The 24,954-nt window shown below is 32.7% G+C and overlaps 1 protein-coding gene and 1 long non-coding RNA gene across 3 annotated transcripts in view; both read right to left on the reverse strand.

Annotated features, from left to right (window-relative positions):
* LOC134700061 (uncharacterized) overlaps positions 1-4,307 on the reverse strand; it is a 123,910-nt gene extending 119,603 nt beyond the window's left edge. Inside the window, exons 1-2 of the long non-coding RNA XR_010103762.1 lie at positions 4,017-4,307; positions 286-352 (exon numbers count right to left, since the gene is read on the reverse strand). This is a non-coding gene — a long non-coding RNA (uncharacterized LOC134700061). The remainder of the gene's footprint in view (positions 1-285; positions 353-4,016) is intronic.
* A 3,051-nt stretch (positions 4,308-7,358) lies between these two features.
* LOC134700058 (uncharacterized) overlaps positions 7,359-24,954 on the reverse strand; it is a 76,950-nt gene continuing 59,354 nt past the window's right edge. Inside the window, exons 5-6 of one of the 2 annotated variants that reach the window (XM_063561435.1) lie at positions 16,378-16,417; positions 13,175-13,656 (exon numbers count right to left, since the gene is read on the reverse strand). In XM_063561435.1, the coding sequence (XP_063417505.1) occupies positions 13,406-13,656; positions 16,378-16,417 (291 nt within the window). In that variant the 3' untranslated portion in view covers positions 13,175-13,405. Of the gene's footprint in view, positions 7,601-13,174; positions 13,657-16,377; positions 16,418-24,954 lie in introns of those variants that run through there. The other variant, XM_063561436.1, reaches the window with a different exon arrangement.

The following is a 24,954-nucleotide window of genomic DNA, read 5'->3' on the forward strand; positions in this document are numbered from 1 at the left end:
GGCAATGCATCTGTCTGCACGATGCGCAAAAGGGAAGTAAGGTAGATGAGGTGTACCTGAGAAAACAAATCCAGGGTATAGTTTGATTTATTTTTTTATTATTAAACTAGATCCAGAGTTAGGGTCGAACACCCTACCCCCACCTTACAGAAAAGTTAATAAAAAAGGTTCTACGGCAAGACTGTTGTTCGTACTAGATGAAAAGGGAAGCTTCGTAGCTATCTACTTGAAAAAAAATCCAGGGTTTTGTTCGGCTTGAAGTTTTTTTTTTAAGTAGGTCCAAACCTTGTAAAAGTCGCCGAAAGTTTTTGTTCTTCTGTTTAAAGATTCTTCCACAAGTTGAGAAATTCTCCTGAAATTAATAATAAAAAAATAGTAAATAATTGAATCCTAAATAAATGAAGTACTAGGTAATCAATGTACAACAGAAGACCGTGTATATTTACGCCAAAAAATGGCATTTTTAACAGAAAAAAATGAATATAGCAAATTGCTCTTCACACTTTAAACATAAGGCAAAACTCTTTTGAAGTGACTTTTGAAAAATCATTTTCTTAATGATATTTGAAATTTGTTATCTATATGGATTTTTTTTTTTTTTATTTCACGAGGATATTAAAAAAAGATAAAATTTCAACAGTTTGAATACATCAAATGATTTGCAGATGCTTGTTTTAGAAAGGAAAAATAATATAAGTTCATTTCAGAAGTAAAATTGGAATTGCTGACATTAAGTATTTTGTAATTTGACTTAAAAGGTTGAAAAATGAAAAAATGCATGTTTCATTTTGAATTCAAATTATTTCGCAATATAAAAATTTAAAAGGATGATCAAAACTGCATAATTTTTTTTAATTTTTAATGAGTAGATCTAGAATGAAATGAAATTTGTTTCAATATATGTGTTTTAAATATTCAAATTGTCGACAGTATTTTAAAACATCTTGAAGAACTTGTTAATTATGTATACGTGTGCACTATGTGTGTATCACCTAATTTTGAACATGAGAAATATACTAAAAGGTACAATTATGACCAAAAAGATGTGAATTTTTATTAATTAGTTTACTCGCAAAACACACGACAGAATACCTACACGTGTCTGGAACATGACAATTATCCTTAAATGTGTATATTAAGAATGGAAATGTGGAACGTGTAACAAAGGCAACAACCCGATCAAAAGGCAAAAAAGAGCTCAAGATCACCAATCGGTCTTCAACACAGCGGGAAATTTCTGCGACCGAAGGCGGACTTCATGCAGCTGACTCCTTAACATGTGTACGTATGCATTGAAGATAGAAGTTACACACAAGTCCAATATTTAGAAAACAATTAATTCAATTGACAACACATAAACAAGACTAACAAAAGACGGAGGCTCCTGACTTGGACATACATATGTATTGTTAGACCATCTAACACCTCTAAACAATTTAGAATAAACATAGACACGAAATCACGCACAGTAAAACTCAGAGTCAGATATCTTATTGGCCGAAAACCACAATTAATGATCCCGCTTTTCGTTGTCTACGAATATAGTTCCCTTTAATAATAGTGTATTTTGTCTTTATTTTTTTCTTTCCCTTCCTCAGATTTCTTAGTTTTTCTGGGGTGGAAATGATAGAAGAGAGCTTAAATAAAACTTTTGGATTTTTCATTTTAACTGATGTTTATATGGAAATAGTGATTAGGCCAGGTACAAAAAGGGTATAATTACACTTTTCGGAACATCTCTTGAATTGCCTAAGGGGTATGGATGTGTATTTACCAAATGTGTATGATGTATACTTGATATTTTTGTATTGACGTACTGTGCATTACACACACACACACAAAACAAAAAAAAATAGATTTGTTTTTAATGCGACAAAACGTTATAAAGAAATGATAGAGGAATTAATTGTGGTCTCGGGCCTAATAGATTTCAAAACTAAGCTAAATGACAATGATACATACATACATTAACAACAGACTACTATCAATTACTGAAATGCCCGTTCCAGACATAAATTAATCTGATTGAAAGATGATGTCTTCATCAACTGAATTTCTAGCATAATCTCTCTCATTCGGGGTTTTTGTATGATATCATCATAAAATATGTGAAAAGAACATAAACCGTTTTATGCCAACAACTTGTTTTATAATAAATTTGTGTATTTACAATGCAAAAACCATATGTCATTGAGTAAATAAATATTCATACTAAAATATGCCATTCTTATGGACAGTATCGTAACTGTATCCCTTTTGAATAAGCCTGTTTGGTTAGGTTTTGAGGTGAATGCCGACATATTTGTGTTTTGTATAGAATATTACCGTTACAGAATAAGATTTGATGTGTACATTTGAACATATAACATGTCTGTGTGTTGATGTGCATTTTTTTGGCGAATGGTGTCATTGTACCGTTGATACAATTTAGTGAATGTAATGACTAGTTTGCGATACAGAAAACCATGGTGTAATATATTTTAGTTATACAGAGATTGATGTCGTTAAAATCAAATACATATACTACATTACTTGTTCTGACATCGAACTCGGACTTCTTTTGAAATGAGCATTACTGTGCGCATTGATGTGTGTTTGTTGACTAGAGGTATATTAAAGATTCATTGGTGGCCTTTGGCTGTTGTCTGCACTTTGGTCGAATTGCTGTCTCTTTTGCGCATTACCCATTTCTATTCTCAATGTTATCATATATATAATATATTAATACTACTCATGTTCGGAATAAGTTTTCTTTTTTCAATTTATAATGTCAAAATATAAAATATAAAATGATCCATATTGGAGCATTTTTCATTTTTCAATATTTGATGTCAAATTGAAAAATGCTCCACTTTGGAGCATTTTTCATTTTCAATATGTAAAGTCAAATCAAAAAATGCTTAAGGTCAGCAATTTTAATATATACTTTTTACAATGAAATTAAAATATATTTTTTTCTTAAACAAGTATATACAAATGTTTTATTAATTTAAACTGTTGAAAAATTAAATCATTTTAACACAAACTTATTTTTTTTTAAATATCCTCATGAAATCAAAATGTGTAATCTCATGAATATTACAAATTTCAAATCGCATTCAAGAAAAGATTTTTATGAGTTGATGTCAAAAGATGTTTGTTACATATTTCCAAACAATGAACTTAAAAAATTGCAGAGTAATTTGCAAAATGTATTTTTTTATTTCAAAATAGCAAATGTTTGACGTCAATGCACACAGAAGAATAAAGAACACTTTATAAGTGTACACTTAGTTTGTTTAAGTTCATTTAGATTATTTTACAAAAATAATCAGTAATCTTGAACTCAGATATATTTGATTGAATGCGTTTACGACTAATTGTCTGAACTATGAACTTACCATTTTACTTTTCTACATTGGTTAGAGGTATAGGGGGAGGGTTGAGATCTCACAAATATGTTCAACCCCGCCGCATTTTTGCGCCTGTCCCAAGTCAGGAGCCTCTGGCCTTTGTTAGTCTTGTATTATTTTAATTTTAGTTTCTTGTGTACAATTTGGAAATTAGTATGGCGTTCATTATCACTGGGCTAGTATATATTTGTTTAGGGGCCAGCTGAAGGACGCCTCCAGGTGCGGGAATTTCTCGCTACATTGAAGACCTGTTGGTGACCCTCTGCTGTTGTTTTTTGTTTAGTCGGGTTGTTGTCTCTTTGACACATTCCCCATTTCCATTCTCAATTTTATTATGTTTGTTGAAAGCGTCATTTGATAAAAGTCTTTACTTATTCCTTTTTTATTATACTTTGTCACTTGTTTCGACTTTTTAAAGACTCTCCTTGCAGTAGAAGAAAAAAAAATCATTTCATTTGTAATTGCTTTTGGATAAGACCGTTTTGCGTGCATACCTTTTTTATTTGGTTTTCAGCAAAATTAAACCACATTTAATAGTGCCATTATATATTAGATAGAATGCATGTACAGTTGGTAATCTTGATCTTGATATATTGCTTTTTTCTAACAGTCAATCAAATTTACCTGTTTATAAAAGTCGCCAAACTTTTTCTTCTGATGTTGTGCGATTATTCCACAAGTTTGGAAATTCTCCTGAAATTAATAATAAAAAGAATCAATAATTGAACATTAATGAAGTTAGTAATGTATGTACAATAGAAAATAGTGACCATACCAAACCAATGAACACCAACTGTCATATTCCTGACTTGGTACAGGCATTTTCTTTCTATAAAAAATGGTTGATTAAATTGATTTTAAAGCTTGTTAAACCTCTCCTTTGTATGACTGTCGTATTAAAATCCATTATATTGACAACGATTTGTGAACAAAACAAACAGGCATAACAGGTAAAAAATGTCAAAAATAGAGAAAAATTATCTTAATCCCTATAAAACAAACAAATATATTAACAAACATTTACCATTGCACAATAATACAATGATGGGATGTATAAGTACAAAGCCACATTATATATAAGAAAGAAACACAAAAAGGCATATAGACAAACAGACATATGGACAAAAAGTTATATAGACATATATGTTTTCGAATGCGTTTAAGACTAATTGTCTGAAAAATGACCCTACCATTGTAATGTTCATTGAAATAATTTTGTTATAACCGTGCTTATATATTTTTGTGCATACTTTTCCTCTAGTTTCATAGACTTTTTATAGACTCTCCTTGCAAAAGAAAACGTCATTTTATTCAGAATTGTTTATAGGAAAGACTATTTTACGTGCCTACTTTTTTCATAATTTTTTTTGCAATAGTGAACTACATTCAATAGTGCCGTTATATTAGGTAGACTAATAAAATTAACGGTACCAATTTTCTTGCACCAGATGCGCATTTCGAAAATACATGTCTCTTCAGTGATGCTCGTGGCCAAAATATTTGAAATCCAAAGCTTATATAAAAGATGAAGAGCTATATTCCAAAAGGTCCAAAAAGTATAGCCAAATCCGTGAAAGGAATCAGAGCTTTGCACGAGGGAGATACATTTCTAAATTTATAATAATTTCTAATATTTTGTAACAGCAAATTTTAATAACACAAACAAATCCGTATTTCATGCCAGTACCGAAGTACTGGCTACTGGGTTGGTGATACCCTCGGAGACCAATAGTCCACCAGCAGAGGCATCGACCCAGTGGTAGTAATAAAATTAACGGTACCAATTTTCTTGCACCAGATTCGCATTTCGACAATACATGTCTCTTCAGTGATGCTCGTGGCCAAAATATTTGAAATCCAAAGCTTATATAAAAGATGAAGAGCTATATTCCAAAAGGTCCAAAAAGTATAGCCAAATCCGTGAAAGGAATCAGAGCTTTGCATGAGGGAGATACATTCCTAAATTTATAATAATTTCTAATATTTTGTAACAGCAAATTTTAATAACACAAAAAAATCCGTATTTCATGCCAGTACCGAAGTACTGGCTACTGGGTTGGTGATACCCTCGGGGACTTATAGTCCACCAGCAGAGGCATCGACCCAGTGGTAGTAATAAAATTAACGGTACCAATTTTCTTGCACCAGATGCGCATTTCGACAATACATGTCTCTTCAGTGATGATCGTGGCCAAACTATTTGAAAAAGCTTATATAAAAGATATAAATGTACAGTTGATTATCTTGATATTGATGTATAGTTTATTCTAACAGTCATTCGAATAAACCTTTTGAAAATGTCTCCAAATGTTTTGACCCTGATGTTGTTAGATCATTCCATAAGTTTGGAAATGCTCCTGAAATTAATAATAGGAAATAGTCAATGATTGCATATTAATGAAGATAGTAATCAAAGTACAATAGAAAATAATGACCATATCAAACCAATCAACATCAACTGTCATAATCATGACTTAGTACATGCATTTTCTTTTATAAAAACTGGTGGATTAAACCTGGTTTTAAAGCTAGTTAAACCTCTCACTTGTATGATTGTCTTATAAAAAAATTAACAAAACAAACAGACATAATAAGTAAAAATGTTAAAAATACAGGCACAGCAGTGAACATTGTGTTATTATGTTAATCTCTATAAAACAAACAATAAAAGTCGCCAAAAGTTTTGATTCTTATGTTGTAAGGGTATTCCATAAGTTTGGAAATTCTACTGAAATTAATAATAGAAAAAAAAGTCAATAATTGAATATCAATGCAGATAGTAATCATAATACAATGGAAAACAGTATACACTAACTTTGTATAAGTTCATTTATATTTTTTTACCAAAAAATTATCAGTAACCTCGAATGCAGATATATACGTTCGCATGTGTTTACGACCAATTGTCTGAAATATGAAGTTTCCATTGTTATGTTTATTGAAAGCATCTTTTCATGAAAGTGCTTATTTATTTTGGTGTATACCTTGTTACTAGTTTCGACTGTTTAAAACCTCTCCTTGAAAAGGAAAAAAACATCACTTTATTAGCATTTGCTTTTGGATAAGACTGTTTTACGAGCCTTATTTTTTAGGTAAATTTTTCAGCAAAGGTAGACGACATGCAATAGTGCCGTTATGTTAGGAAGAATAAATCTACAATTGATTATCTTGATTTCGACGATTTTCTTTTTTCTGACAGTCATTCGAATATACCTGTTTAAAAACTCGCCAAAAGTTTTGCTTCTGATGTTGTGAGATTATTCTACAAGTTTGAAAATTCTCCTGAAATTAATAATAAAAAGAGTCAATAATTGAATATTAATGAAGGAAGTTAGTAATGAACAATTGAAATACTAAATTTGTTGAAGTTCATCTATAGTTTTTTACAAAAAAAGTCAGCAACCTCGAATGCAGATATATGTGTTCGAATGCGTTTACGACTTCTTGTCTGAAAAATCAAATCATGATTGATATGATCATTGAAAGAATCTCTTTATAAAAGTGCTTATGAAGTGTTTGGCAAACCTTATCACTAGTTTCGATTTTATTCATTTAAGTTTTTTTATTCATTTAAGTTTTATTCCCCATCATCATCCATCATCATCCATCATCATCATCATCATCATCATCATCATCATCATCATCATCATCATCATCATCATCATCATCATCATCATCATCATCATCATCATCATCATCATCATCATCATCATCATCATCATCATCATCATCATCATCATCATCATCATCATCATCATCATCATCATCATCATCATCATCATCATCATCATCATCATCATCATCATCATCATCATCATCATCATCATCATCATCATCATCATCATCATCATCATCATCATCATCATCATCATCATCATCATCATCATCATCATCATCATCATCATCATCATCATCATCATCATCATCATCATCATCATCATCATCATCATCATCATCATCATCATCATCATCATCATCATCATCATCATCATCATCATCATCATCATCATCATCATCATCATCATCATCATCATCATCATCATCATCATCATCATCATCTTCGCCGTAGCCGTCCTCCTCCTCCTCCTCTATCCAAAATAACCTTGCTTCATTCTCCTGCGTTGTGTCGGCAATGATTACATTTTACACCACTGATAAAACAGTTCTTGACATGGGTCATTCTAGGATAGAAATTGACAACAAAATACCTGCAATAGTGAAAAAAAACAAACAAATACAAAGACAATTTATAAATTGCATAAGGCCGAATTGCAATTTTAGATCAATCATTATCATTTATGCTTTGCGATAAACCTCCAAATTATATATGCACTTTATAATGTAAAAACAATTGATTGATTGTGTTGAATACCACTTTAGCACTTTTGCTCAATCTAGGCTATTAATTTTTATTGGTGGACGCGGGTATAAAGGAACTATGTATTGAGAGGCTACAAACTATAAGGTTAAGGAAGGGATGGGGAAGGGGTGAGCGCGGATGATATTTCAGAAAAAGACAGGACGAGTTTTGGGTAAAAAAGTCAGTATGAGCAACTTTGCCAAACAAAAAGGCTGAATAACAATTCATGTAAAAAAAGTCAGGATAACTTATAAAAAAGGCAGGACCGAATAGAGTAAACAATTAAAATGTAGAACTGAGATTACAAAAAGAAAAATGCAACACATACTTTTTCAACCTAGCCCCTTCCCCCTAAAAGTCAAATGAAAATTTATTTTTGCTTCATGATAGAGCGTTAAAGGTACAATGTTTGAGGATTGGGTACTTCATGTCGCAGCTGCTTAACCTTACCACAAGTGGATCGCAAGTGCAAATATTATTAGTCGCTCATTCTAGAGAGGGGAATGTATGGTATCCCCCATTGGTAATGCTGGTTTGTCATTTTGAATATTTCAAATAATTTAGAAAAGTAGGTAAAACATTTTATCAAATAAAAGTTATAAAGAGAAAGAAATTACTCCAGACGGGAGGAAAAGGAATTTTCAGTCCTTCCAATGCAGGATATCATTCGGAACAAAATAAAAACGTTAGCAAGCCAGTCATAAGACTGGCTGGTGAAAATGAATATTCAGAATTAAAAAAATCAGCCGTCAAAAATACCTCCCAATCATGATTTTCAAATCGATATCAGTTCTCACTTTGGACTAATAACAAGTTAAATCTGAATATGTATATGCCGGTAGGAAGTTTGTATTTATATTTGTAACATTATCAATGACGAAGAACAAACAAAGAATATAAGTGAAATATAAAAAAAAAGATAAAGGTTCACAATATACATTCATTAGGACAGACCTAGTATGCTAATATTTTGTATAATAAACTTTCACTTGCAAATGCAAAATGAGAACTACAGTAGGTAACTGGTCCGGAATCCAAAAAAAAGGGGGGATGTTGCCTATAACACTTAAGCGACGTTTGGAGTACGACATGTAAAGAGCGTATGCATTAACCATATAATGGTTGCTCCAAAAGTTCGGCCGAACACACATGAATCCGCTTCTGTCATTTGCGTTAATACACCACAGGTGAAATATAAATTACTTGAGGATTATTATCAAGTAGTTTCAAAATCCAGCTTGTTACATTTCAAATTATCTGAAGAAATGCAGTTCTCAATTTGATCCTTCATGAACTTGAGCATGCATGACAAGCTTAAAAAGAATATTAGTGCATTTTCTCCAGCATGTCGTTATATAATATGAAACGCATCGCGGTGAATACAAAAAAAATCATTTAGTTTTTCCGGCAGCCGATCCAATTTGATTAAAAAGGGCAGGTGTAAGAGCTATACTAAACCACTTCATTTGTGTACAGGTGGAACGGCCACAGTTCTTTTTTTTTTATTTGCCTTGCCTAGTTTTATAGCGTTTGAATAAAGGAATCTTCACATCAATTTTCAAGTTAAATAGGTTATTGTGATTTCAGGAAGCCAAAAACCAGGACGATCCGATGTCATAGTGCACTAGCTCCTTTGATATGAATGGGAAATGTGACACTGTTTATCTATGTTTTTTTATGAATACAAGTTTGGAAGGAAATCCATGATAGACCCTTTTACTCCTGTTTTCGCCTTTGACGTACATTTTGGCCTTTATACAGAGAAAATCAACTTTGAGTTCAATATGAATTTTGCTGTGTATAAAGATTGGAATTTTCTTGAAAAGCCCTTAACGTCCCTGCGCAAACGTAAAACTGCAAAGAAGCGTACTAATAATATCAACTACCATATTCCTGACTTCGTACGGGACACTTTAAGAAAAGTGTGATATGGATTTTAAAACCTCCTGCTCATATTGCAATGCTGGAAATACCGCTAAAATGACAACAAACGTCATGTATAGTAAACATGTTTACAATTAGTTTAATGTAATGTACATTGGTTTCACATTAAATTTGTTCACATCTATACACCTGGTTTAATTACCTGTACATTAGATTTGTTCACACTTGTAAACTATATGTCATTTAAATGTTCATTACGTAGAACCGAATGCAAATGTTTGGACAACTTTTCTAGCAGTTAGGGAACAACCATTTGACTTCAAAGAAGGGTGAGGGGAATGGATCTTTCCTAGAAAAATATTCTGATCCCCAATTTGATAAACAAAATAAATCTGAATCCAGAGCTTCCCCATACATTATAGTGTCAAATATTGAAAAAAATATTGGAATGCTAGCATCGATAAAAATGAATAAAAATGTTCGCGCGAAAAAAAAATCCCACTCAGACCCTCCCACCCTCCTTTTTGAAATTAAGTCGATGCTCCTTTATAACGCCATTTTGATGATTTGCAGTAGTTTGAATGTACTAAAGATGTATCGGTTACGCATTAGAAAACGTAGGCTGCGTCACTGTCATCTTACAGACGAAGAAAAAGGATTGAGATGATCACTACATTTCTATCTTTTATGTTTTTTTTTTTTTTGTTGGTATATGTTCTCCTATGAGTCTTTGGCAAAAGGAGGGGATAAGTTTTTTTTTTATATATTTCTAAGTGTATTTTGACGGATCTGAGAAACTAGACAAACAAAACAATTTATCTCACACTTTTTTTAGTAATGCATTTATGGGTGAATCGTTGTTTGAGTAAGACCAATGGCAAATATTTCTGTGTATGTCCAGTCAATTCGGCAAGAACTTTTCAAATGAATTATTTGTTCTGAAATGATGATGCTTTGAGTCTTGATAAGGGGTTAATAAAGCTGCGTGATGTGTTTTATTAACACCAAAACAAAAGTAAATACAAATGTTTCTGTAAAGAACTTTATAAATATTTGTTATAAATATCAATTTTTATTCAAAAATCGTTTCTTCTTTAAAAACATATGGCAAAATTGATATTCTAAATGCCTAGTTTAGTGTACACTTAACCTACACAAGGTCTACATTGACTATTGTTTGCATGTAGGCAAAACATGATGTAAACTACATGTAAACATTGAGATTTATCAACTGGAACGTAATGTTGTTAAGTTTACGTGTGAGACACTAACACCACACCGAGTTTAGGTCAATGTAAACACGACCTTATATCTTTAAAATTGAGAATGGAAATGGGGAATGTGTCAAAGAGACAACGACCCGACCAACATAAAAAAACACAACAGCAGAAGGTCACCAACAGGTCTTCAATGTAGCGAGAAATTCCCGCACCTGATGGCGTCCTTCAGCTGGCCCCTAAACAAATATATACTAGTTCAGTGATAATGAACGCCATACTAATTTCCAAATTGTACACAAGAAACTAAAATTTAAATAATACAAGACTAACAAAGGCCAGAGGCTCCTGACTTGGGACAGGCGCAAAAATGCGGCGGGGTTAAACATGTTTGTGAGATCTCAACCCTCCCCCTATACCTCTAACCAGTGTAGAAAAGTAAAAGCATAACAATACGCACATTAAAAGTCAGTTCAAGAGAAGTCCGAGTCTGATGTCAGAAGATGTAACCAAAGAAAATAAACAAAATGACAATAATACATAAATAACAACAGACTACTAGCAGTTAACTGACATGCCAGCTCCAGACTTCAATTAAACTGACTGAAAGATTATGATTTCATCATATGAACATCAGGCACAATCCTTCCCGTAAGGGGTTTAGTATCATACCATCATAACATATATGAGAAGAACATAACCCGTGTCATGCCAACAACTGTTTTTAGAATAAATGTGGTTAGTTCCGACGCAAAGACCTCATCAGTGACTCAATATTAACGCCAAAATATGCAATCTTTAATGACTTGACAACAGTATCGTAATTATATCCCTTCTTAATAAGTCTATTCAAAGGTTTTGTAAGTTTATGAGGTGAATACTGACACCTTTGTGCTTGATAAAGAATATTTCCATAAAAAATTGGATGTGAAATACCTGAACGTATAAAAAGTCTGCATGTTGAGCTATATTTACGAATGATGTCTTTATACCGATGATAAAATTTAGTAAATGTTTTGACTAGTTTGTGATATCGAAAACCCTGGTGTAATAATTTTTCAGTAATACATAAATTTCTCTCGTTAAAATCTAAGACATTGTTACATACACGAGCGAATCGTACAAGTTGAGATAATCGTACAAGTTTGTCTATCAACTATTTTCTTTTATGTTGTTTTCATTTTTTCACAATTGTTTTCATCAATGTTGTTCTCGTCGGGACTTTTTTTTTTACATGTAACCTGCATATAGAGATTCTGTCTCGTATTTAAAACATTATTTTAGGTTGCATTTCCTATCATGATTACCTTCAAATGTTTCTGCTTACACTGAGCCAATACAAAGATTTCAAAGAGGTAAATTTGACATTGAAACTTCAAAATGTTAAATGACTCCAGCATAAATCCGTTGACTGTTTTTGTTTTGTTTCAGACAGGACGATGGATTTGTTCCAATTGATGAAAACACAATCCTATCGTCATTTCTGGGATCATGATTTACTGAAAAAGAATGATCCCCCGGTGTGTACTTACATAAATGACAAAACAGATATAACACATCCAGGGTGTCGCATATACATCAGGATTATCTCATCCTAATGGAGCACATGAAAGCTGTCCGTTTCATGACGGGATAATTGTTTAGCAGCTTTACGTTTTCTATATCATGTATATTATTTGTTGTTTACAGTTTAATGTCTTGCTATCATGTTTTTTCTACGACGGCATTGTCATGATTTCAAATTATCTGGAGTTTCTTTTATTGTGCTGTTTGGGTGTTGCCCTTTGTTCATGGTTTGACAAGAACCCATTGTTGCTTGCTTCCACTTCGTTCTGACTTTTGTAGATAGTGTTTCTCATTGTCAATTATTCCATATCACATACTAAAATATTGCTTACTGTTTCTTATGATTATTTAAAGATTCTTTGGTGTATACAGCATGTACATTATCTGATCCTAATGATGACGTGATTTGGAAAATGGAATAAAAAAACAAATTTTTCAAGACCATGAACAACAAAAAGAAACAAAAAATACATTCTCAGGTAAAACATCATTTAACCCATTAATTACCTAACCCAGTCTCTGATCGGGATTATATAACATCCTATGTCTTAGATTTGCTTATATTACAATGATCTGACAAGATATCGTTGTATTTCTCTTTTGGTACTTCGAAATACCAAAAACGGAATGAAAGACAGTCTTTTTTCTTTTCTATCAATCTGCTGTGTTTGCAGTTAAAATATTATAATCGATGATAAGTTGCAAATGAACTGATTTCATCAAATGTATTGGAGAATAAAAGTACAAGATATAACTTTTGTTCCTTCATTTTATTATGTTAAAACTGTGTGATGACATTTGAATTGAACAAGCGTCTATGAATATTGTCAAACATGAAACATATTTACTGTGGTATTAATCTCGTTAAAGAATTGTTAATGTAATGCACTTTGATATTCTGTTTATGTTCAGCCGTCATTAATGTATTAAGAATAAGATATGCATGGCGCTATGTAACGTCTCCAAAACCATGAATACTATTTTGATTATATTCCCTTTTTGAACAACTTAACATTTTTGCGGTCGGCATAGCTTTTCCTTCGTAAATGAACTAAAAGCGATTGAGGTGTTTTAAGGTGTCTTCCACAACCACACATAACACCTTCCACAGGAAAATTAGCAGGTAACCACTTTGTGAACGTAACTGTATTTGTTGAAGCAAACATTCCTCTTACCCTAGCTATTTTCTTTTTTTTCATAAAAGTGGCCTTTAGTATGTCGATAGCCTCTGTCCATACTGCAATTTAAGAACGTTGTTCATTGAAACATCTACACAGTGAATGGCATATCTTTTTTATTCATTTTTTTAAAGGAGTAGGTTCGGTAAGGACCGATTTTGGCCTCAAATTTCAGGTTCATCTTACGAAGGATTTTTACCACTTTTTAAACACTTAAGTGTCTATTTCATTTGAATCAATTAGTTTATGTGAAAGAGTTTAACTAATTTTGTCATTAAAAACGACCCGATTCAAGCTCAAATATGTAAAATCTACAAAATATGCCGAACAATGTCATTTTTCAGATGGTTTTCGTCAAAAATGAAAGTGGCCGCATCCGTGTTCATCCTCAATCTTTATATATGTTATGTATACTTATAAAATACAACTTACATTTTAATATTAAGGATGAACACTAATGCGGCCACTTTCATTTCACACGAAAACCGCCTAAAATTTAACAAAAATGCTAGAATTGTGAAGGTTTCTTTAATTTAGCCTGACTTAATGGTGCTAGTACCTTTTATAATGTGTATTGCATTGTCAAAAACAGCCTTTATTTATGTAGCAGGACCATTCTACTGTACAATAAATATCTAAATGTTTACATTTTAACAATTTTGTAAAACTGCTATATTTTGGGGCAAAAAAGGGGTCTTACTGGACCTACTCCTTTAGTTTATATTGTGTTATTTTCTTAATATAATCAAGACGCAGTGTTTGTTCACCAAAAGTATATGTTGTATTTTCCCTTTTTTGGTATTATTTTTCCAGAAATATGATACATAGATTATTGATGTGTAATATTAACAAGAGGCCGTATAGAACCTTTATCGATCATCTGTTTATGTTGGCTGAAATCTTTTATCAATGATTATTTTTTATGTTCAATGCATATTAATGAATGGCTTAAAATTGTCATTTTCTCCTGCTTTTTGAAGTACAAGGAAATAAGAAATACAAAATGTATTCCTATTACACTGAAACTCATTCATTCAAAGTTAAGCTGAACTTGATTCGCCAGTTTCAAAGAAGAATATTTATTTTACAGTAAGCGAACTAAATTTTCAAATCATGAGAAATGGTCTTATAAGGGCAATAACTCCTTAAGGGGCCAATTGAGAATGTTGATCATATAGACCTATTTGTAGCACTTATGGACATGTTTGCTGTTAACAGTGTATCTTTATTTATAATAATATTCAGGATGAAAATTGAAAACTGCAACATTTCCTTTAAACCATCAATTCATGAGCAAAAAAGCCACCTTCGCGATGTGGCTTGTTATTTCAGAGCAGGTAGACCTTGACCTAATGAATACTTTATTTTCTTGTTTGATTTGCTCTAAATGATTTAGTTTTTATGATTTAAGTATACACCTGTATTCTACTATATGTTCTATTTTAGCCATGGCGGCCATGTTTTCAGAGAAAATGGAAAATAAAACAAACGCTTTATCCTAGATAACATAAGAACCATTCAACTTCAACTTGGTTTAGATTGGTTAAGCAGTTTTAGAGCAGACGATTTTTTGAATGAGAAAAACCTGGTAAACAAAATGTTTATAACTGTCATTAATTCCTTAAGGATGTTCGCTTGTCATGGATGTTCGCTTGTCGTGTTTTGGAATTTTTTGTCAGATTATCGCAATCCTCTGCTTTTATCCATTTGAATGCCTTATCAAATTTTGCCCATTGAACCCCATTTATTTTGGCATGTATAACTATAAGCCATTTGTTAAAGTCTTATAAAATCTTATTTATTTTTTAATACTTTTTGAGAACTTTAACATGTCACTGATATCCTAAATGGTCAGTTGACAATATTAGTCCTTAAACCCGATCATTTACAGATCTTACTTTGCTTTACATTTTTACTGTTTATAGGTTATCTTTATTTATAATAATATTTAAGATATAAAACAAAAGCTTCAAACAGTCCTGAGATTTCACAATTGTGTGGCAGCAACCCGACCATGGATTGTTATATTCATCTGAACATATCAGGGCTGATAGAACATGACATGATGAACATGTATACTACATGTCAGATTTTTTTTTAACTGCTTTAGTTTTTGAGATAAAGGCCAACAGTTGCATTTCACCCCTATGTTCTATTTTTAGCCTGATACCCATGTTGTTTTTACGAAATACAAAATAAAACACAAATTGCATTTTAAATAACATAAGGATCATTCAGCAAAGGTTTAGTTGGAATATGTTGAGTAGATGTTTGAAATAGTTTACACCGGACGGACGGCAAAAGCTCATATTTCATTTTAAAAAGTGACCTTATAAGAAAACATGAACTGACTGGTGTCTTTTTTGAATTAATACAACAAAACAATATTGTTAACGATAATTTCCTGTCGTAATTGAATGGCCCTTTTCTATGAAAGTGATCTGACCAACATTTTTATAATAAGAAAAAAATCATGGGATAACAGATCTATAGACATTTAAATTAAAAAGAAATACATGTAAGCAACCCTTTCTACTTTATAATAAAAACATTCATTTGTTATTACCCCTCCGTGCCGCTAGCTTAGTAAATTTCTCTGAAACCTTGTGTTTGATATTTTTTTTCGGTTAGTGTTGAAAAAGACATAGCATAATATTCATGATGCGTTTCTAAGCATTAACTGATTAAATCATTTCAGTAATTATTTAAGTAGTTTCAATAAACAATAGACATTAACGTTTTATTTGATTCAATGTCATTACATCTGACAAACATTATACCTGATTGTCCCGGATTATATACCACGTCTGCAACTGCGAGCTAAAACAAAATGGTGAATAAATAGTTATAATTATAGCTAGCACAATATTGATCATTGATATGAATTTTAACAAAACAAACTTAATATATTCGACATTTTCCACAATTTCGTTAGTATCGGTTTTTGTCAGGGTCTCACTGTGAAATAATGGTTAGATATTTAGTCAATTGTAATTGATTTGTAAGCGTTAATGCATTTGTCTTAATATTTTTTCCATAAAATGCATGATATTTACAACACTTTTTCTCTTCAAATACAATACAAAACCGTGATAAATAGGCGGGTAGAGGAACAGACATAAAAAAGACGAAAACATGGAAATAAAGACTAATTGATTGAATGCTGTGTCAATATGACTTTGCCAATATGTTTGCCAAATATTGGGAGTACTTAAACCTATACAAAGCAAGTAAAGACTACCAACGAGGTAAAGAAAATATTTCCTATGACTTGTTATTTATTTATTTACAATGTGGAGAAAATGTTGAATGTGTTCACAAGTTAATCTCGTTAAATATACGAATGAATATATATATTTGAGAATAAAGTTGGAAAATCGTATAAAAAAATAGTTGCAAAGTAAGCTAAAATATACTATAATCAAGAATTAGTTAATCAACTAAATTAGTTAAACAAATATTCTCAAAGATGCCAGGCGTATAGTGTGTACGCCAGACTCGCTAAATCTGCCATACTGAAGTACTTTTGACATCTTAAATCAAGTTGCTTTTTTTACAAAAGTAATAGCAATACGTGAACCTCAAATCGCTGACTGGTCAACAAAAGATTGTTACTGAATTTTTGTTTCCATTTGAATTGAGTGATTGGCGGAGAAAATGATGAAGTTAAACCGCCTGGCTGTATTAAAATTTGTAATAATGTGAACATTCTTGCACAAGTCAGTTGAGAGTAATGGTGGATAGTTGTGAAAAGAAAAAAGTGTATATGTACAGCTACTATTTGAATATACATTTTCAAGATCGACTATTTCATTAGTCTCTTGGGATTATACATAAGTTTTTTGCATACACCTATTGGAAATCCTAGTTTTTACAAATCAATAAAAATATAAATTTCGGGCATTCAGTTTGTTTTATAATCTAGATGCATATATTTTATACATCATATCTTTATATTGAGTGTCCTTCATAATACCACTCGATATATATTGTATAGATACATTTTCCATGTGAAGTGAAACCCTGTGGCATACAATGTTTAAGATTTTTTCGTATATATTTCTCAAGAGTAACACACTATGTTCATTTGGACCTCTTATATAGAGACTTACTTTGTTCACATAAAACATCTCGAATTTAAAGGATTTCCTGAATTTCTTAAATAAATCCAAATATTCTACAGGGAAACTTTGTTTTGAAGAATATCTTGTTTTCAGAAGTTTTATGAATACATACACATACTATCGAAAGAATCTATTTAAATAAGCCATGTAGATATGATAAATATCAAAATTATTGCGCACCCAAATGAACCTTTCCATAGATTCACCTGTAATATATTGTACGCCAGCCGCGAGTCAAGTCTACAAAGAATCATCAGTGACGCTCCAATGCAAATAGTTTTAAAAAAAGGCAAATGCAGTACGAATTTAAGTTACCTTTTCATTAGATAGAAAAAAAAGCGAAAAATCACATTCGTGGGTGAAACTAATACTTAAGCCTGAAAACAGTATTTTAGCGCAAAAATGGTAAAAAGAAAGCATGTGCACTTATATGAATTTACGTCATTAAATATACTATAATGGTTTACTTTTTAAATTGTTATAAGAATCAAAAATCACGGTGAATACGAATGATATGAGGGAAAATTAGGCACAATTTAACGTTAGCCGTCATATACTTTTTGAGAGCTTATGTAACATCATGTTCATTTCTAACCTCACATATGCGACAACTGTATTCAGTATTAGATATATTAAATCAATAAAGTCCATTGTTTAAGGATCAAAACCAGCTAACAATATTATATTAGATAAATAAAGATTTATTTTTTATTGCTTTAGAAAACAAAAATGAATAAAAGATGTGTTTATTTAATAAAAAGGCTAAGTATGCTAAACAAAGCCTTTACTTCGTAAGTTCATTGTGAGTATCAATTGATTATTAAATACTGTACATATACTTTTTCAGTGGTGAACCTATTTTCACGAATTTCGCGGTAGGTATATTTCCGCGAAAATACATACACGCGAATACAAATGCAGCTTAGATAAATGTAAATAATCTTCTCGGGAATTTACAACGTTTACCTGGTTTTCCTTAACATGACCTCATTTGAACTGTGAAACTGTTAAAACAACACCAGTGACCCATACAAAAAATCCATAAAGCACAAAAGGTAACAAACAATAACCAAATGAAATTGGGAATTGAAATGGGGAATGTGTCAAAGAGACAACAACCCGACCGTAGAAAAAAAAATATGCAGAAGGTCACCAACAGGTCTTTAATGTAGCGAGAAATTCCCGCATCCGGAGGCGTCCTTCAGCTGGCCCCTAAACAAATATATACTAGTTCAGTGATAATGAACGCCATACTACTTTCCAAATTGTACACAAGAAACTAAAATTAAAATAATACAAGACTAACAAAGGCCAGAGGCTCCTGACTTGGGACAGGCGCAAAAATGCGGCGGGGTTAAACATGTGTGTGAGATCTCAACCCTCCTCCTATACCTCTAGCCAATGTAGAAAAGTAAACGCATAACAATACGCACATTGAAATTCAGCTCAAGAGAAGTCCGAGTCTGATGTCAGAAGATGTAACCAAAGAAAATAAACAAAATGACAATAATACATAAATAACAACAGACTACTAGCAGTTAACTGACATGCCAGCTCCAGACTTCAATAAAACTGACTGAAAGATTATGATTTCATCATATGAACATCAGGTACAATCCTTCCCGTTAGGGGTTTAGTATCATACCATCATAACATATATGAGAAGAACATAACCCGTGTCGTGCCAACAACTGTTTTTTTTAATAAATGTGTTTAGTTCCGAAGCAATTACACTGACTGACCTTTTTATATTTTGTTATTAACTAATTAATACTAAATTAATGAAACTTAAAATATTTAATAAACATATTTACAAATACAAAACTTTTTTTTAGTACTGGCTGGTAATTAGCCTTCAAATGTCATAGTTTATTTTTGCACACAAACAAAATTGTATGCAGTGGAGATCACTTCTAACCTCTCATTGGAACTGTCAGAATAATCTGTCATAGAACATTTCTAAACTTTCCTAGAACAGTTCAACCTAGAACAGTTCTACCCTAGAACTACCCTAGAACTGTTCTAGGTAGAAATATCAGAATCAGTTCTAGATAGAACTGTCAGGAACAGTTCTAGGATATAACTGTATAAAACTGCCAGGATCAGTTCTAGGGTAGAACTGTCCAAATCAGTTATAAAAGAGGGACGAAAGATACCAAAGGGACAGTCAAACTCATAAATCTAAAACAAACTGACAACGCCATGGCTATAAATGAAAAAGACAAACAGAAAAATAATAGTACACATGACACAACATAGAAAACTAAAGAATAAACAACACGAACCCCACAACCGTACAACTGTCAGCAGAACTGACTAAATCAGTCGGGACTGTTGAACAGTTCTAAATGACGTCACTGCAGTAAGGGCATCTTAAAATTTAGAAAAAAATCAGTTCCAATTACTGAACAGTATAAAAGCAGATTTTCTATATTTTTACTGATCAAACGATACATGTACAAATATCGAGGCGGATATAAAGGTTATCCAACTCATCGGAGAAATATATGTATTGCTTCGTTCCCCGTTTTTAACAGTCTCTTCCTAAAATATAACACTGCATTTAATTCATGGAATTTTAATCGTAATTGACCTTGTTTGCCCTGGATTTACATTCATAATTTAAGATTATGTTATGACCTGATCCAAAAAAAAATGTAAAGTGGATGAATCATGGGATAATCATGGAATACGTGTTGTGTAACTTAAGTAAAAAAACTATGTACATTTGCACAATCTCGTCAATATAGGCAGACTTACCAATAACAATTATAAATGATATCTGGGAGTCTGGGACGTCAAAAAAATATACTCGATCTGAACATGAATGAAACATTTGCCCTTTGACGTTAGGCTACACACAAAATCAATCATTCTTCTTTGCCTTCTTCAAAAAACCCAAACGACAAATAAGAGGTACAACATATAACAATTGTGTAACTGAGAAAATTATAGACCAACAAGTTCGTAACAGCAAACTTGCGGTCATACATGTAGTTCCTAATAGTAAGACCGACCAGTTCAAAAACCTCCATCTTTGTGTGCACTGCAGTAGATTGGAACCATCTAGAGGATTCTGTAGTGTGCGTCACTACAACCAAGGAGTATAAATCAATACTCCCCAGCAACCGCGACTAATTTATGCACAGACCAACCCGTCAGACAAAAGTCGAAAGGCACTGACTTTAGTGACGGTTAATTATTAATAATACTATGAATACAGAGAGGATGTATTGGCACTCTTAATTGATGTGGACAAGCTTTTGTAGTCATGGTAGTAATTGTGTTCCAAAGTTGGTGTCATTTTTATCATATAATCCGTCCTGACATAGCTATATATATAGAAATATAGAAATATTATTGGTTTACAATATGGCCATATATATTAACATGATAAATTGTAAATATGTTCAGTTTTGGTTGATGCGGTCAAATAATTTTGTTAAAATGACTCAGTCTGATATATCGAAACTACTGAAATTTGTTTACGATTCACTATTTTGAATAAAAAGAGGACATGCTGGTACTCTAAATTGATGTTGAAATTTTTTTGTAGTCAATGTCTTCCAATATCATGAATATTGCTGTCATTTGAATAACACAATCCAACGCGATATGTAACTTTACAATGTAAGTGATTTACTATGCGGCTATATATATACTGTAGTACGCCGCTAGATTAAAACTGACGTGGAAAGGTAACATATGGCCACCGAAAGCTCTTTTTTGAGAGCCCAGGTGGTCGTGTGGTCTAGCGGGACGGCTGCAGTGCAGGCGATTTGGTGTCACGATATCACAGAAGCATGGGTTCGAATCCCGGCGAGGGAAGAACCAAAAATTTGCGAAATCAAATTTACAGATCTAACATTGTTGGGTTGATGTTTAGACGAGTTGTATATACATTATGTACACAGCCATGTATCACCATCATTGATGGCGATCCGATGGATACATCTATTGTAGGGTTGTCACTGACTCAGACGTACTTATGAATATAATTATTTTCTGTGACTGTATTTTACATTAATTTGTAGGATCCTTTACTATAGATAATTTAGCTGATCTGTAACAATAACATCTTCATGCCTTATATATCATGTACTGTAGTACGCCGCTAGATTAAAACTGACGTGGAAAGGTAACATATGGCCACCGAAAGCTCTTTTTTTGAGAGCCCAGGTGGTCGTGTGGTCTAGCGGGACGGCTGCAGTGCAGGCGATTTGGTGTCACGATATCACAGTAGCATGGGTTCGAATCCCGGCGAGGGAAGAACCAAAAATTTGCGAAAGCAAATTTACAGATCTAACATTGTTGGGTTGATGTTTAGACGAGTTGTATATACATTATGTACACAGCCATGTATCACCATCATTGATGGCGATCCGATGGATACATCTATTGTAGGGTTGTCACTGACTCAGACGTACTTATGAATATAATTATTTTCTGTGACTGTATCTTACATTAATTTGTAGGATCCTTTACTATAGATAATTTAGCTGATCTGTAACAATAACATCTTCATGCCTTATATATCATGTACTGTAGTACGCCGCTAGATTAAAACTGACGTGGAAAGGTAACATATGGCCACCGAAAGCTCTTTTTTTGAGAGCCCAGGTGGTCGTGTGGTCTAGCGGGACGGCTGCAGTGCAGGCGATTTGGTGTCACGATATCACAGTAGCATGGGTTCGAATCCCGGCGAGGGAAGAACCAAAACTTTGCGAAAGCAAATTTACAGATCTAACATTGTTGGGTTGATGTTTAGACGAGTTGTATATACATTATGTACACAGCCATGTATCACCATCATTGATGGCGATCCGATGGATACATCTATTGTAGGGTTGTCACTGACTCAGAAGTACTTATGAATATAATTATTTTCTGTGACTGTATCTTACATTAATTTGTAGGATCCTTTACTATAGATAATTTAGCTGATCTGTAACAATAACATCTTCATGCCTTATATATCATGTACTGTAGTACGCCGCTAGATTAAAACTGACGTGGAAAGGTAACATATGGCCACCGAAAGCTCTTTTTTTGAGAGCCCAGGTGGTCGTGTGGTCTAGCGGGACGGCTGCAGTGCAGGCGATTTGGTGTCACGATATCACAGTAGCATGGGTTCGAATCCCGGCGAGGGAAGAACCAAAAATTTGCGAAAGCAAATTTACAGATCTAACATTGTTGGGTTGATGTTTAGACGAGTTATATATATTGTTTATGTATATACAACTCGTCTAAACATCAACCCAACAATGTTAGATCTGTAAATTTGCTTTCTCAAATTTTTGGTTCTTCCCTCGCCGGGATTCGAACCCATGCTTCTGTGATATCGTGACACCAAATCGCCTGCACTGCAGCCGTCCCGCTAGACCACACGACCACCTGGGCTCTCTAAAAAAGAGCTTTCGCTGGCCATGTGTTACCTTTCCACGTCAGTTTTAATCTAGCGGCGTACTACAGTACATATAAGGCATGAAGATGTTATTGTTACAGATCAGCTAAATTATCTATAGTAAAGGATCCTACAAATTAATGTAAGATACAGTCACAGAAAATAATTATATTCATAAGTACGTCTTAGTCAGTGACAACCCTACAACAGATGTATCCATCGGATCGCCATCAATGATGGTGATACATGGCTGTGTACATAATGTATATACAACTCGTCTAAACATCAACCCAACAATGTTAGATCTGTAAATTTGATTTCGCAAATTTTTGGTTCTTCCCTCGCCGGGATTCGAACCCATGCTTCTGTGATATCGTGACACCAAATCGCCAAATATATATATGTATATATATATATATTAAAATTTACATAATAAAGTGCAAATATGGTCAGTTTTGGTTGATGCTGTCATATATGGTCAGTTTTGGTTGATCCTGTCAAATATGGTCAGTATTGGTTAAAGTGGACAAATAATTTGTTTATGTGAGTCAGTCTGTGATATCAAAACAACTGAAATTAGTTTATGATTCAAAATTTTGAATAAAAAGAGGACATGCTGGCACTATAAACTGATGCGAGCATAATTGTGTAGTCATTGGTTTGCTAACATTTGAAATAATCAATCCATTCCTACCATTGCCTACATAAAAATATTACGGGTTTACTATGCGACTATAAGATTTACATAAAGAAGAGCACATACATGTATGGTCAGTTTTGGGAGATGCAGTCAAATAGGATTAGTTTTGGTTGTGATTGATGCAGACAATCAATTGTGTTACATGAGTCAGTCTGAGGTATGCTGATATTTGTTTCTGATGCAATATTTTGAATAAAAGAGGAAATGCTGGCACTCTCAATTGATGCGAAAAAAAATTATGGTCATTGATTTCCAATATTACGGTTATTTGTATACTACAGTCCCTAAAAATATAACTGAATTACTGTGCAGCTATATAGATTTACACAAAAAAGTAAATATGGTCAGTTTGGGTTGATGTGGTGAAAAGATTAATTTACACGAGTCAGTCTGAGGTATGAAAACTACAGATATTTGTTCACGATTCAATATTTTGAATTAAAAAAAAGGAAATGCTGGCAATCTCAATTGATACGAGAGAAAAAAATGTGGTCATTGATTTCCAATATTTCGGTTATTTGTATACTACAGTATCTCTTGACCTAAGATTATAACTGAATTGCTGTGCAGCTTTATAGATTTACACTATAAAAAAATATGGTCAGTTTGGGTTGATGCAGTCAAAAGATTTTATTACACGAGTCAGTCTGAGGTATGAAAACTACTGATATTTGTAAACGATTCAATATTTGAATAAAATGAGGACATGCTGGCACTATAAATTGATGCGAAAAAACATTTGTGGTCATTGTTTTCCAATATTGCTGTATCTTTATATTACAGTCCGTCTTGACCAAAAATTATAACTGAATAACTGTGCAGCTATATAGATTTGCAGAAAAAGAGCAAATAGTGTCAGTTTAGGTTGATGCAGTAAAAAGATGTTTGTTAAACGGGTCCGTCAGAGGTATGAAAACTACTGGTAAACAGATATAATATTTGTTTACGATTCAATATTTTGAATATAAAGAGGACATGCTGCTAAATTAAACTGATGCAAACAAAAGTTTGAAGTCATTGTTTTTCAAATACTTGTATAATTTCTGTCATTTGTACAATCCATCCTTGCCTAAAAATATAACTGTATTACTACAGTGAGCAGCTACATGATTAAAGATTTACATGATGA

The sequence above is a fragment of the Mytilus trossulus genome, unplaced genomic scaffold, assembly GCF_036588685.1.
Source record: "Mytilus trossulus isolate FHL-02 unplaced genomic scaffold, PNRI_Mtr1.1.1.hap1 h1tg000110l__unscaffolded, whole genome shotgun sequence".
Classification (NCBI taxonomy): domain Eukaryota; kingdom Metazoa; phylum Mollusca; class Bivalvia; order Mytilida; family Mytilidae; genus Mytilus; species Mytilus trossulus.